The sequence below is a fragment of the Arachis hypogaea genome, chromosome 9, assembly GCF_003086295.3.
Source record: "Arachis hypogaea cultivar Tifrunner chromosome 9, arahy.Tifrunner.gnm2.J5K5, whole genome shotgun sequence".
In the NCBI taxonomy this organism is placed as follows: domain Eukaryota; kingdom Viridiplantae; phylum Streptophyta; class Magnoliopsida; order Fabales; family Fabaceae; genus Arachis; species Arachis hypogaea.
This window is the reverse complement of record NC_092044.1, coordinates 109,116,037-109,129,046: the sequence shown is the minus strand read 5'-3', so window position 1 is coordinate 109,129,046 and position 13,010 is coordinate 109,116,037. Positions and strand designations below refer to the sequence as shown.

The 13,010-nt window shown below is 36.4% G+C and overlaps 3 protein-coding genes across 4 annotated transcripts; 2 read left to right on the top strand and 1 right to left on the bottom strand.

The window, feature by feature from the left end:
* LOC112711635 (protein NLP6) lies at nt 1-4,615 on the top strand. 2 transcript variants are annotated; one of them, XM_029289199.2, is made up of 6 exons: nt 527-1,050; nt 1,314-1,338; nt 1,429-2,006; nt 2,167-2,214; nt 2,332-3,217; nt 3,305-4,615. In XM_029289199.2, the coding sequence occupies exons 1-6, from the start codon at nt 976-978 to the stop codon at nt 4,390-4,392; spliced, it is 2,700 nt and encodes an 899-aa protein (XP_029145032.1). In that variant the 5' UTR covers nt 527-975; the 3' UTR covers nt 4,393-4,615. The 2 variants fall into 2 exon arrangements, with proteins under 2 accessions (XP_025620117.1, XP_029145032.1); XM_025764332.3 differs by lacking the exon at nt 1,314-1,338 and having other exon boundaries at nt 1-1,050.
* A 3,298-nt stretch (nt 4,616-7,913) lies between these two features.
* Nucleotides 7,914-9,555, bottom strand: LOC112711634 (large ribosomal subunit protein eL36x). The gene is made up of 4 exons (XM_025764331.2): nt 8,762-9,555; nt 8,568-8,672; nt 8,195-8,394; nt 7,914-8,112 (listed from the first exon to the last, which is right to left on the bottom strand). The coding sequence occupies exons 2-4, from the start codon at nt 8,667-8,669 to the stop codon at nt 8,082-8,084; spliced, it is 333 nt and encodes a 110-aa protein (XP_025620116.1). The 5' UTR covers nt 8,670-8,672; nt 8,762-9,555; the 3' UTR covers nt 7,914-8,081.
* On the top strand, nt 9,429-13,005 carry LOC112711631 (uncharacterized). The gene is made up of 4 exons (XM_025764328.3): nt 9,429-11,246; nt 11,666-11,794; nt 12,012-12,147; nt 12,483-13,005. Exons 1-4 carry the CDS (start codon nt 10,483-10,485, stop codon nt 12,798-12,800), a joined length of 1,347 nt encoding a protein of 448 aa, XP_025620113.1. The 5' UTR covers nt 9,429-10,482; the 3' UTR covers nt 12,801-13,005.
* The last annotated feature ends 5 nt before the right edge of the window (nt 13,006-13,010 follow it).

Genomic DNA, 13,010 nt, shown 5'->3' with positions numbered 1-13,010 from the left:
CAACCATATCTTCTTGAACAATCCTACATAAAAAAACCTCTAAATAAAATGCTTTACTTTCCCTTTTTAGTCCTCCTTCCTCCAATATGAAAAAGTGGGAATGGATATTAAAATACTGAATAAAAAAAGAAGAAGACAGAGACAAGTTCAAGTGCACAACTTTGGGTAGTTGGAGCCACAATAGGAAGAAAAGAAAAATAATTAACTTTATTATTTCGAAAGAGAAAAATTCTTTTTATAATTAAAATCTTTTAATTAATTATTACTTTTATTAATAAACATTTAAATAACATGAAAAACATATTTTAATGGTAATAAAATATGTTAACATTCTTTTAACTTAGACAAATTTTAATGGAATTAAATAGTTGCAATAATCTTTATAAATAATAATATAATAAATAAATTGAATCAATCTATTAAAAATGATTTTAATTTGTATTAAAAAGTTTATTAACCCTCTTAATATACTTCAAGTTTTACTGAATATTTTAATAATAATAATTTGTCGTAACTTGCAAGTGGCAGAGGCATTGAAGGTAGAAAAAAATTGACATGGAATCACACTCTCTATGCCATTACCACCATCATCGTCATCGTCATCACCATTCATCTCTTCTATGCTCTGCTCTGCACAACTTGGTCTTCACAAAGTTGAAGTCTTTGTCACACTGCACGCACGGCACAAGCACAAAGTTTCTTGCTTTTCCACAACATAGCACTCTCAGATTCAGAGCAACATAACAATGTCAGAATCTGAAGAAGATAAAACAGACTTTGCTTCTCTAAAGTCAAAGGAGGACCAACAACAATCACCACCTCAACTTCCTCCTCCTTCCGCCATGGATTTCGATCTGGACTTGGAAACTTCGTGGCCTTTGGATCACTTGTCCTTCGTCTCCAATAACCCCATGTCACCTTTTCTGTTCCCAATCTCATCTGAACAACCTTCTTCTCCTCTTTGGCTCTTCTCTGATGCAGAAGATGAAAGGCACAACAACACTCTTGCTTCAGCTCCAGCTTTCTCTGATTTCCACAAGATATTCTCTTGTATGCTTTTGCTTCCCTTTTTCTTTCAACTTTCTTAAATTACCCTATTCACTGTAAGATGGTTTTATTGATTTCAAAATGTATTATGATCCACAGTTTATTCTTTTTATAAAATTTTATACTTTCATACAATATATACACCGGGGATTCTCTTCAACTTTATATATATATATATATACTGGGATATCTTTTTTCCCAAGAACTAAACAAAACTCTGTTTCTTTCTCTTGACATAATATGTGGATTTGGATTGGAAGTTGTAGACATCTTATGATGTTGAGGTCAAAGGTATTAAAACCATAACCGTCAAGTTTTCACAACAAAGTCCAATTTCATCTGGCAGATGCATTTGTTTCTAACTGAATCTACTAAATCCAGGTGATTCAAACTCAGTAACTGAAAAACCAGTGGAGAATGCTAATGATGAAGACAAGAAACTGTTGCCACCCATAGTGGCTATGCCACCATTGGAAATTTTGGATAGATATTGTGTAATAAAGGAAAGGATGACACAAGCGCTTCGATACTACAAAGAGTTGACAGAACAGAATGTTCTGGCGCAGGTTTGGGCACCTGTTAGAAATGGTAATAGGTTTGTGCTTACAACTTCAGGTCAACCATTTGTTCTTGATCCACATAGTAATGGACTCCACCAGTATCGAACGGTGTCCCTGATGTATGTGTTTTCGGCGGATGGAGAGAAAGAAGAAAGTCTTGGACTTCCTGGTCGAGTTTATCAGCAAAAAGTACCAGAATGGACACCTGATGTTCAGTATTATTCTACTAAGGAGTATCCTCGCAGAGATCATGCACAACATTACAATGTCCGCGGTACCTTGGCTTTGCCTGTCTTTGAACCTTCAATGCAGTCTTGTGTAGGTGTGTTGGAGTTGATCATGACTTCACAGAAGATTAACTATGCTCCTGAAGTTGACAAAATTTGCAGAGCCCTTGAGGTTCGGTTTATTTCAACCTTGCAATTTGACATGGCTAATTGTTTAGCTCAAAATATTAAAATAATACTTGCATATTGCATGTTAGAAAATTTGTGTGATTACAGATGCTTCTAGAATCTAGATTCCTCAGTCATGTGATGTCAGTTTCCTTTCCTTGCAGGCAGTGAATTTGAAGAGTTCAGAAATTTTAGGCCACCAATACGCTCAGGTGAATTTAACATCATTCATGCATATGTAACATTTTCCAAAAGCTAGTTGTTACTGTTTTTTCTATATCTTACTCCTCTGTTCTCACAGATATAACTTGGCAATGCTTTTAAATCAGATTTGTAATGAAGGCCGCCAGAATGCGCTAGCAGAGATCTTGGAGATATTGACAGTGGTTTGCGAAACTCACAATTTACCTTTGGCGCAAACATGGGTTCCATGTAGGCATCGGAGTGTTCTGGCCCATGGAGGTGGCCTAAAGAAAAGTTGTTCAAGTTTTGATGGTAGTTGCATGGGGAAAGTTTGCATGTCTACAACTGATATAGCATTCTATATCATAGATGCTCATTTATGGGGTTTCCGAGAGGCCTGTGTCGAACATCACTTACAGCAAGGTCAAGGGGTTGCTGGCAGGGCTTTTTCTTCACATAGCATGAGCTTCTGTAGGAACATTACCCGATTCTGCAAAATTGATTACCCTTTAGTTCATTACGCTCTCATGTTTGGGTTAACTAGCTCCTTTTCAATCTGTTTGCGAAGCTCGCACACCGGAGATGATGACTATGTATTAGAGTTTTTTCTGCCACCTAGGATCACAGACTTTAACGAACAGAAGGCTTTGTTGGGATCCATATTGACAATAATGAAACAACATTTCCAGAGCCTTAAGATTGCTTCTGGTGTTGAACTTGAACAGAATGCTTTGGTTGAAACTATTGAAGCAACAATTGAAGGAGTTCATCTGAGGTTTGAATCTATTCCAGTTAGACAGGATGCTTCACCAAACGTGAGGGAGGAATTGGCACAAGATCCGTCGTTGCAGAAAATAATGATGGGCTGCAATGATGGAGGGAGTATTGGTGATCAGATACCCTCCTTAGAAACCAAAAACACAAATAAGCCATCAGAGAGGAAACGTGGGAAAACTGAGAAATCAATAAGTCTTGAAGTTCTGCAACGTTATTTTGCTGGGAGTCTTAAGGATGCTGCAAAGAGCCTTGGTGGTATGTTCATGCTCTGAAATATAACCTGGCCTTTTGTTAATTTGTTATATAAACATAAATATAAATATAGATCTTTTTGCTTTGCAGTTTGCCCCACTACAATGAAGCGCATCTGCAGGCAGCATGGGATATCCCGTTGGCCATCTCGAAAGATCAACAAAGTTAACCGTTCCCTGTCCAAGCTCAAGCGTGTTATTGAATCAGTCCAAGGTGCCGAAGGAGCATTCGCTTTGAATCCTCTGAGCACAAGTCCTCTTCCCTTTCCTGAGCATTCTACTCCAAACAAGTTCAGCCAGCAAGCCTCTCCAACTGAACCTCAGATAAGAGAAAATGAATTAGATGCCTCTAAAGTTTTAGAAACAACCAGAATTGCCAGAGCACAGTGTCTCGAGAAAATGGTTAATGATAAAAGCGGTTCTATTCGGGAGGTAGGGAAGGAAACAAAGGGGCCTAGAGCAAAGAGTTGCTCTAGTGCAGATAGCACAAATCCTACTTCTCATGGTTCATGCCATGGTAGCCCTCCTATCGAAAGCTCGCCCGTAAAAGATATATTCATTACATCAAACAATGATCAATGTGTTGGTCTAAGGTCACCAGAGGCAACAATGCAGCCGCCGAATAATACACTGAGCTACCCAACGACTTGCACTATGCCTGATATGGTGGCAACAGAACTTCAAGAGCCATTCGGAGGAATGCTGGTAGAAGATGCCGGAAGTTCCAAAGACTTGAGAAACCTATGTCCTTCTGTAGCTGAGGCAATTGTGGAGGACATGGCCCCGGAACCTTGCCGGACTAATCCTCCATTTTCTGGGTTGGCTCCCAAGCAATGCATGGATCCCCTTAAGGAGACAGTGACACCTTTTGCAGCTAGAATAGAAATGAAGACTGTCACTATTAAGGCAACATATAGAGAAGATATCATAAGGTTTAGGGTTTCTTTGAATTGTGGAATTGTGGAACTGAAAGAAGAAGTTGCCAAAAGGTTGAAACTAGAAGTAGGTACTTTTGATATCAAGTACCTTGATGATGATCATGAATGGGTTTTGATAGCATGTGATGCAGATCTACAAGAGTGCATAGATGTTTCAAGATCATCAGCAAGTAACATAATAAGAGTTTTGGTGCATGAAATAACTTCCAATCTTGGAAGCTCATGCGAGAGCTCAGGGTAGTGAGTAGTAGCTGTATATAGCTCAAGTTTGTACTCAAATGTTTAGGTTCTTGTGATCTTAGCAAGGTAGGACAAAAAAGAAAAAAAAAAGGGAGATTTTGGTTAAGATGATCTCAATTTGTAAGAAACTTAGATGAAAGGATTAGCAATCCTTGGTATGTATGACCCCAAGTGTAAGTTACCATTTATTTATCATGAGATAAAGCTAGGATTCTTTGGTAACACATTTATTATGGTTAACTTTTTTACCTAAAGTTTCATATCGATATTCATTTTGTTCCAGAAAGTCATTACTCAAACTAATTTTACCGATACTTTATTTTTCTTTTTTCGTTTAAATGTCATTGTAAATAAGTAAGATTATATATGATTATTGATTAGACAAACAATAATTCAAGATTATATTGAATATAATAGATAGAAAGAAATTTAAAGAGTGATTATATTTTGTGGTTGGTTCTTCAAATTTAGATGTGAAAGTGACTTCAAAATCCATACCCAATGAAATCTGTTTCGTTTTCATAGATCTTTCCTTGATAGTTATTTGTTGCTAAGATAGTAATAACAAGAGTAATGTAAGGTACAAAATGAATCCATTATTATTTGATACAAAATTTTCCATCCACGAACAAAATAATTGCATTACATCATAAATGACAATATTTGGCTTCTATTTAAAATAGTGGGAGCCTTATCCACATACGGAGGAGAGAGGAGAGAAGAGAGAAGTAGATGGCTTGGGTGTTTTCCTCCTTGTCTTCCTTTTTGTTGTCATTATAAATATTTTTTCACTGATTATGACTTTAACAAAATGATTGGTATGCAACAGAGCCACATCGGCAGCTACATCAACTGTTCTAACATGCGTCTTTGTATTTGATATTTTGATAAAAAAACAAAACGAAAAGAAGAAAGATATTCAGTCTCTTAATGCAGATATAAACACGTATACGTATTTTATGCTTATAATATTGTTAATAACTTAATAATAGAATTCCTTTTCAATTCTAATTAGTATTTTTTCTCCAAAAAAATTTATAGGAGAAGGTAATATTAATGGTTATATCTCTAATAATGACATGCTTGGAACAAATTAAGCACCTTATATACATTGGCAGTGGTGTACATTCGTAAATAATTGATTATTTTATTATGTGAAATATTTCAGATTTGATTATATTTATAGGATAATTTGAAGTTGCTTATGTTGATTGTTGGAGGACAATTTCTGTTAATTATAGCCTTTCCATTCCATTTACTAGTTACTAATTTGTCTTGTTCATTCATAAAAAATTGAGAGCAGTAGGAATAAAAGAAGGATAACCTGAAATGGCTATGCATGCAACTACCAACAAGGCAGAACCACCGAAATGAACACAGAAACCACACAACTACTTGTATCCCCTCCTTCATTTTCCATAAAGCGAGGTTGAGAACTTGTTGATATTCTTCAGCTGCTCTCAATGGCAAACAAGTCTCACATCGCCCGAGTTTTGAGAAACCAATAATTTATATAATTTAGAACACCATGAGACTATTAATCACGCTCTGATCTCAGAGTCATTGTTCACCACCAGACTTTAGTTCCTATCTCCTTAGAACTCAAGGATACAGATGTACGAGCCTGTTCCTGTTCAAGTAAGGTCGTGGTCTGTTGGTTGTGAGTTCAGCTATAAAATCGACTAAGCTTACCCTTTAGCTTACCCTTTCGAAATTCAGAAAATCTTAAAATTTAACCACATTAGATACAGGCAAGGCAAGATTTTGTTTCTCCGTAATCTGCTGTTTGTTGCCTGATTAAAATGCATGCCCAAATTAAAAATGTGTGTTGAACCCTGCTGATGCTTCTCTCTAACACTATGTCTAATATGTACATGTGTTTAGTTCTCAAGTCTCAAATGACTTGGGCACAGAGAAGTATGGTTAGGGAACAGCATTGGTAAGTTATGTTGCCTCTTTAGCTCTTCCAAAGTGCTTCTTGTTATTAAAACTGATCTGTCATTTGTACATAGCTCAACTTGAGTAAAGGGATGTATATCAATGCAAGTTTCAAATCATCAAATGGCTGAAAGCCACTTGGAATGAGCAAAACCTTGTGTGAAGAACAAGTCAAAAGAGTTTATGACAGAGGATAAACAAGCATAAATTGTGGATAAGGAAATTGGCAGTTTACATTATGAGCAAGAAGATTAAACTAGCTAAATGCTATCGAGTTAAACTTTGATTAATTTTCAGTTTTAATTCTCATCCAGATCCACGACATTTTGTTTATTCATACCCTGTGTGCATAGTTTGTTCATTGGAGCTTATCCCAGTTAAACAAAGTGGTTAAAAAACACACTCATTTTGACTCTTGTATAGCATAGTCCTTTCATAAAATGGCACTCCCTTTTCTGAGTCATATCTAATAATCAATATCAATAATCACATGTATTTTTGGATAATTGTGTTAATACAAGAATTAATCGTTACACTATTAATCACGCTCTGGTCTCAAAGATGCAGATATACGAGCCCTTATACCGATGATTGTCATTCATATCAACCCTCGTTTTCTCTACAGATGTGCCACTGTGGGACTATTATACATGTTACATAGTGTCTCTGTGCTTCTTTAATCTATGATCATCATCCTTATCTATTATCACAAATTTGCTGACATTTTTCATTACATGCTTTGTATGAATACATCTCATAACATTCTTAGTATACAGTTTTAGATATAGTAACATATTTGTTTTTAAATTATTTTTACTCGACATTTTTGGTATACTAATACTTCATGTATCACATCTTTTTTAAAATAATAATTCTCAATCTCCTTGATGTTATTTTGGAAGAATATTGTTATATAGTTCGATATATTTGGAAAATTATCATCATCATCATCATCATCATCATTAAGATGTATCAATATTATTATCAGTAATTTATATTATTAGATATATCGAGTTTGTCATCAGTTTCAGTGTCACATTATTATGAAAAAAATTTCCAAAGTCCAGAGTGCTGATATAATAATACATCCATACTAATGTTAATACTAATATATTGTACTACAAATGTGTACGATAGTTTTCCAAGTTCTAAAATCACTCATTCGTTCAGTGCTAGAAACCAAATCATGGGAGAATGGGTTAAAAAGAGGGATGAGGGCGAATGGGTTAAAAAGAACCCAATTCGTAATATATTATCTTGCGAGCTTTGAAGAAGTGACGACGGAGTTAAAAAAGAGAGCAAATCATGGGAGAATGCTAGATGTAGTTGGGGGAAATTTGGGATCGTCATTAGTAGCGGTGATGAGATTGGTAACTAGCTTTGGGTTGAGCTATTTATGTTGTCTCAATTGGTGGAGAATGCTTCACAGTTAATAATGGTTAAGAACAAAACCGGATTATCTCATTAAAATTGCAATTTTCCAATCCCATGAAGATAATTCGATGGGTGTTGTGAACTAACATACACATATGATTGACAAGCTATTGTGACACTTGACATCAGTCGTTCCGCACAAATTGGCAGTAGAACACAAACTAAGGCGATCTTACTTTCCATAATGATGTCTCAGTTTAAACAAAACATATGTCAAAAGAGTGACAACTTGAACTAAACAAATTAAACAAAAAACAAAGCTAAAATGACCAAAACATTGATCCTCTTCCTGTAAAAACAGAATAAAGTAAATAAAACTCATTTCTTCTTCTCTCCACCTCCACCAGCCCTGCACAGAATAACGTGAGCATCAATGAGCAAATTCTAGATATAGTAAGCATAAGACAGAGGAAAAAGAAGATGGCGTTAACCTCATCTTGCGGAGAACGGTGGACATCTCCTCTCTCTTCTTCTTAGCACGCTTGTGGGTTCCAAGCTTTCTCTTAGCAACTTTGAGCGCCCTCTTATCCTTTCCAACCTTGAGCAACTCAGTAATACGCTTCTCATAAGGTGCAAAACCAGCAACCTCACGGATTAGGTTCCTTACAAAGTGCACCCTCTTGCTTGTTTTCTGTTACATGAAATTGGAATATCAGCGATATGCTTAATTTGATTGATTATTGTTACAGAGATGCTAAACTAAACACAAGGTAAATTACATTGCAGTTTCAATAACAGCACTACAATCTAACAGCTACAAATTTTAGATTCAAAATTCTAAAAGGGACTAAGAAAAAAACTTACCCCTTTGCGATCCCTGGGACGTGGAGGCAACTCCTTCTTGGTGACAATGTGACCTTTGTTCATTCCGACGAACATACCCGAACTTGGCTGCTTAGGAGCCATTTCCTGATCCCAAAAATACACACAGTTCAGAAATTGTTCGGAGAAAGCAGAAGAGTGTGATGAAGCTTGAATGAGAGAGAGAGAGTCATTACCTGTGGCAGCTTCTGAAACCCTTACAGCAGCTAGCAAGGTGCGAAGGAAGAGAAATTAGGGTTTCTAACGAAGCTTAAGCCGCATACTTTGCCTTTTTATCAGAGACGACCCACCTTCGTCTCCAGCTGGGCTTGTGGAATGTGGACTTCTCTCCTTAATTACTGGGCCTAGCCCATCAACTATCTCACCAAAAACAACTTTGAGTCTCATAATTTATTGCTCTGAACTAAAAAAAAAAATTGTAATTGTAATTATACTTTTTTAGTATAATTGCAATTTTTAAAAAAATATTCCAACATTTAGAGATAGTTTTAATACAATAAAATTAAATACATAAAAAACATTAAAAATACAATTAAATAAAATTAAATATTAAAAATATTTTAAAAAAATTACAAATATTAAGAACAACAAATTTACTTTATCCTCTCCTCTGTTGAAATAACTTTTAATTAAGCTCCATTTGCAATGGCATCAACTTTGTCATGTGCAAACAATGCAAGTAAAGCAGCACACTCCAAAGTCCAAGCATGGGTCATGTGAGAGGAGAGTGAGACACAAATAACTGTATCTAACAATAAATGATTAAATCCATTAAAATAGTAAAACTATTTACTCAGACACAACTTTACCTAATAAATATGAAAGCCAATGACCAATAATGATGAACGTGTTCCATTTATGATTCATCAATTGCACCATGTCATCTTCCCCAGCAATTCAAAACCAATTAGCCTTTGACTTGCAGGTGCATCCACCACCATTCCTCCCACCCCTTTTTGCTTTGAACATCAATTGAATAAAAGATTCAAGTTTTACTATATATGACTTCACAACTCAGCACAAGGCAAAACGCCAAAACCCAACCCTTTTCCTCTATCCTCATACATCTGAACCTCCTCCGAGGTTGTTTTTCCAACCGTGAAAAAGCCTATGACACTGCCAACGCCAAATTTGATGTCTCCAGCCAAACTTTCTTCTTTGGTTTGAATTTTGGTACCTGGGTGCCTTTACTCTTTTGTCCTTCCCTTTCTGGTACCTAGATGTTTCCAACACTTTTTGGTTGTTATTAGCCAATGTAGAAAATTGTGATCAAACTGATCAGTTTTGCCTTGAGGTTCCATCAGCATCAGAGTTTGAGTCTTAGAGTTTCTGGGTTTCCCTGGAATACTTCATTTTTCAATTTTGATATTCATCAATCCCCTTTGCAATTGTTTCCCGAATTAATTTGATTCTCCATATTGTACTTTAGTTGTTTGTTGAGACAACTGTTACAGCATTTAGCAAGAAGTTACGTTTGTTGTAACCTGTTGTTTCCTTGTTGATCGTTTTGCCACTCTGGTTTGGCATCTACTTTATTCAAATCACAATTTGTTGTTACTGAATTCTTTACCTGCATATAACTACCTTGTTGAACTTCTCATCACATACTACATACAACTTATTCCCTTTTTTCCTTTTTGGTTACATTACATCTGCTATCAAAATTTATTGCTTCTGATCTGTGATAGGTGTTCCACAACTTTAGTATCGATATTCTGTATATTGTAAGTAATAAAGTACTTTTGTTGCATTTAAGTGCACACTTGCTAGTTTCACTTGAGATTGATATTCGTTTGTGAATAGGAAAGTCAGAAAATTTGGCATATTGTGGGAAACCCCCATTTCGGATTCCATCTTACATCTTACATCTTACTTAGTATGTGTATAGGCACACATAATGTCAATTGTCTGTGGCATACCTCTTGTTGAGTGTGTTTACTGTTTGGCTTGTGCCCGTTGGGCTTGGAAACGATGTCTTCATACTGCAGGCCATGACAGCGAGACTTGGGGCCTTGCCACAGCAGAAGAATTTGAGCCTGTCCCTCGCCTTTGTCGCTATATTTTGGCCGTGTATGAAGATGATCTTCGGAACCCTCTTTGGGCACCTCCTGGTGGCTATGGAATCAACCCTGACTGGTTGGTACTCAGAAAGACATATGAAGATACACAAGGGCGCGCACCGCCCTATATGCTGTATCTTGATCACGATCATGCTGATATAGTACTAGCCTTTAGGGGTCTGAATTTGGCAAAGGAGAGTGACTATGCAGTTCTGTTGGATAATAGATTGGGGAAGAGGAAATTCGATGGGGGATATGTTCACAATGGGCTGCTGAAGGCGGCCGGATGGGTTTTGGATGCTGAATGTGAAGTTTTAAGGGAATTGGTGGAAAAGCATCCAAATTACACTCTGACTTTTGCTGGACACTCCCTTGGATCAGGAGTAGCAGCAATGTTGAGCATGGTGGTGGTGCAGAATCGGGATAGACTTGGAAATATCGAGAGGAAGAGGGTCAGGTGCTATGCTATTGCACCTGCTAGATGTATGTCTCTAAACTTGGCAGTAAGATATGCAGATGTCATCAACTCTGTTGTACTTCAGGATGACTTCTTACCAAGGACAGCCACTCCATTGGAAGATATATTCAAGTCTCTTTTCTGGTATGTCTTAAGGCTTTGCCCAAAGATATCCTATTTGTTGTACAGTGCTAGAGCATGTTATAGTGTGCTAAAGTCTATGCTACAACTCCCCTCTGATTTTTCTCAGTTATTTTAGTCTCTAAAGTTGAGTTTTGAGTTTGATTTTGTTGTTTGGGACTGCCAACTAGTGCCTGGATGGATTTGAAATGGGTTTTTCTCTTTTAATAGATTTTGGGCTTCTTTACCTCTATCGTTTACTCACTATGTTTCATAATATCCATCATTTAGGAATTTTGATACATTTATATTTCATTTTATCTTGGAATGAAATTAGTTGATGTCAACAGCTAGTGGAGATGATTGTCAATGTAATTTTATTTATTCAATTTTTGTAATGGTAAAATAGTGGAATCATTATGGTTGTTTTCTTGGGTGGACAGTTTACCATGCATATTGTGCTTGAGGTGCATGAGAGATACATGTATACCAGAGGAAACGATGTTGAAAGATCCAAGGAGACTATATGCACCTGGTCGCCTTTACCACATTGTCGAGAGAAAGCCTTTTAGGTATTTAATTTGGATTTGAAGAAGAGTTTATACAAGAATTGTAACTGTACTTTGAAATTTACCTACGGTTTGAACGCAACCATATCTGTTTTAGTCATATTGGATATACTTATTCTTTTGTTTCTTTAATTGGAAACCATTTAGATATGCACCATTTTAAAAGAATGTTAATACAGATTTTCCTTTTGGCAACTCATGAATGCCTTTTTCTGTGCAGACTGGGAAGGTTTCCCCCAGTTGTGAGGACAGCAGTGCCTGTAGATGGAAGGTTTGAGCATATAGTCCTTTCTTGTAATGCTACATCAGATCATGCCATCATTTGGATAGAGAAAGAAGCACAAAGAGCTCTTGATGTAAGTCTAATAACCTTGTAATGGTTGCCTTTATTTGCATTTTCCCCACAATCCATCCTTAAGATTTGAAATAGTTAAAACATAGAGGAGTATAAAATTTGAGAAAACTACTAAACTTACATTTTTCAGTATGAAAGTGATAACAATCTGTTTGCCTCTTAAGTCTCATCTTATGGACTAACGAGAATCATAAAAAAGCATTTCATATTTTCCTCTCTCTGTCCTTCAGCATGTCCGTAAATCTGCGAATATTCTTCATGTTCTGGTAATTTGGCATTTTGTCTATTTAATGAACAAGAATCAACCTTATGCATATGTTTTTTCGCCAACTGCAGTTGATGCGGGAAAAAGATAACACGATGCAAATACCTGCAAAGCAAATGATGGAGCGGCAAGAAACTTTAACTAGACACAGTCAAGAATACAAAGCAGCATTACAAAGAGCTAAGACATTAGATGTTCCTCATGCTTCTACACCACCATCACAATATGGTACTTTTGAAGAGGAGGGAGAGGAGAGTTCAAGAAGGTCACAGGGTGAGTCTTCTTTTGGCTCGACTAATAGGAGTACAGTGGAGGAAAGCTGGGAAGAATTAATTGAGCGTCTTTTCGATAAGGATGAGCATGGCCACATTGTACTCAAGAAACAATGATCATGTAATTTAAGCTGGCATAGATGAATATAAAGTATAGCCATGAACACAAAATTTCTTCATTCTTTTGCATTATTTTGGTGGCTAGCTGTATATTAATGATGGAACAACACGAAATGAAGATTTGATAGATTTGGTTAGGAATAGTTGGGTGTCTAGTATTCTTCTTAAGCTGCTTCATATATACAACGATAGTCTCAACCAATTTAT

What these genes read in the sequence shown, in the direction of transcription:
- LOC112711635 (XM_025764332.3), top strand. Translation starts at nt 747, where the DNA reads ATGTCAGAATCTGAAGAAGATAAAACAGACTTTGCTTCTCTAAAGTCA. An exon ending in TTTCCACAAGATATTCTCTT is followed by an intron (nt 1,051 to 1,428) that starts GTATGCTTTTGC and finishes TACTAAATCCAG; the next exon opens with GTGATTCAAACTCAGTAACT. An exon ending in TGCTGCAAAGAGCCTTGGTG is followed by an intron (nt 3,218 to 3,304) that starts GTATGTTCATGC and finishes TTTGCTTTGCAG; the next exon opens with TTTGCCCCACTACAATGAAG.
- LOC112711634 (XM_025764331.2), bottom strand. Translation starts at nt 8,669, where the DNA reads ATGGCTCCTAAGCAGCCAAGTTCGGGTATGTTCGTCGGAATGAACAAA. An exon ending in GTCCCAGGGATCGCAAAGGG is followed by an intron (nt 8,395 to 8,567) that starts GTAAGTTTTTTT and finishes TTCATGTAACAG; the next exon opens with AAAACAAGCAAGAGGGTGCA. An exon ending in ACCGTTCTCCGCAAGATGAG is followed by an intron (nt 8,113 to 8,194) that starts GTTAACGCCATC and finishes TATTCTGTGCAG; the next exon opens with GGCTGGTGGAGGTGGAGAGA.
- LOC112711631 (XM_025764328.3), top strand. Translation starts at nt 10,483, where the DNA reads ATGTCAATTGTCTGTGGCATACCTCTTGTTGAGTGTGTTTACTGTTTG. An exon ending in ATATTCAAGTCTCTTTTCTG is followed by an intron (nt 11,247 to 11,665) that starts GTATGTCTTAAG and finishes TTGGGTGGACAG; the next exon opens with TTTACCATGCATATTGTGCT. An exon ending in GTCGAGAGAAAGCCTTTTAG is followed by an intron (nt 11,795 to 12,011) that starts GTATTTAATTTG and finishes TTTTCTGTGCAG; the next exon opens with ACTGGGAAGGTTTCCCCCAG.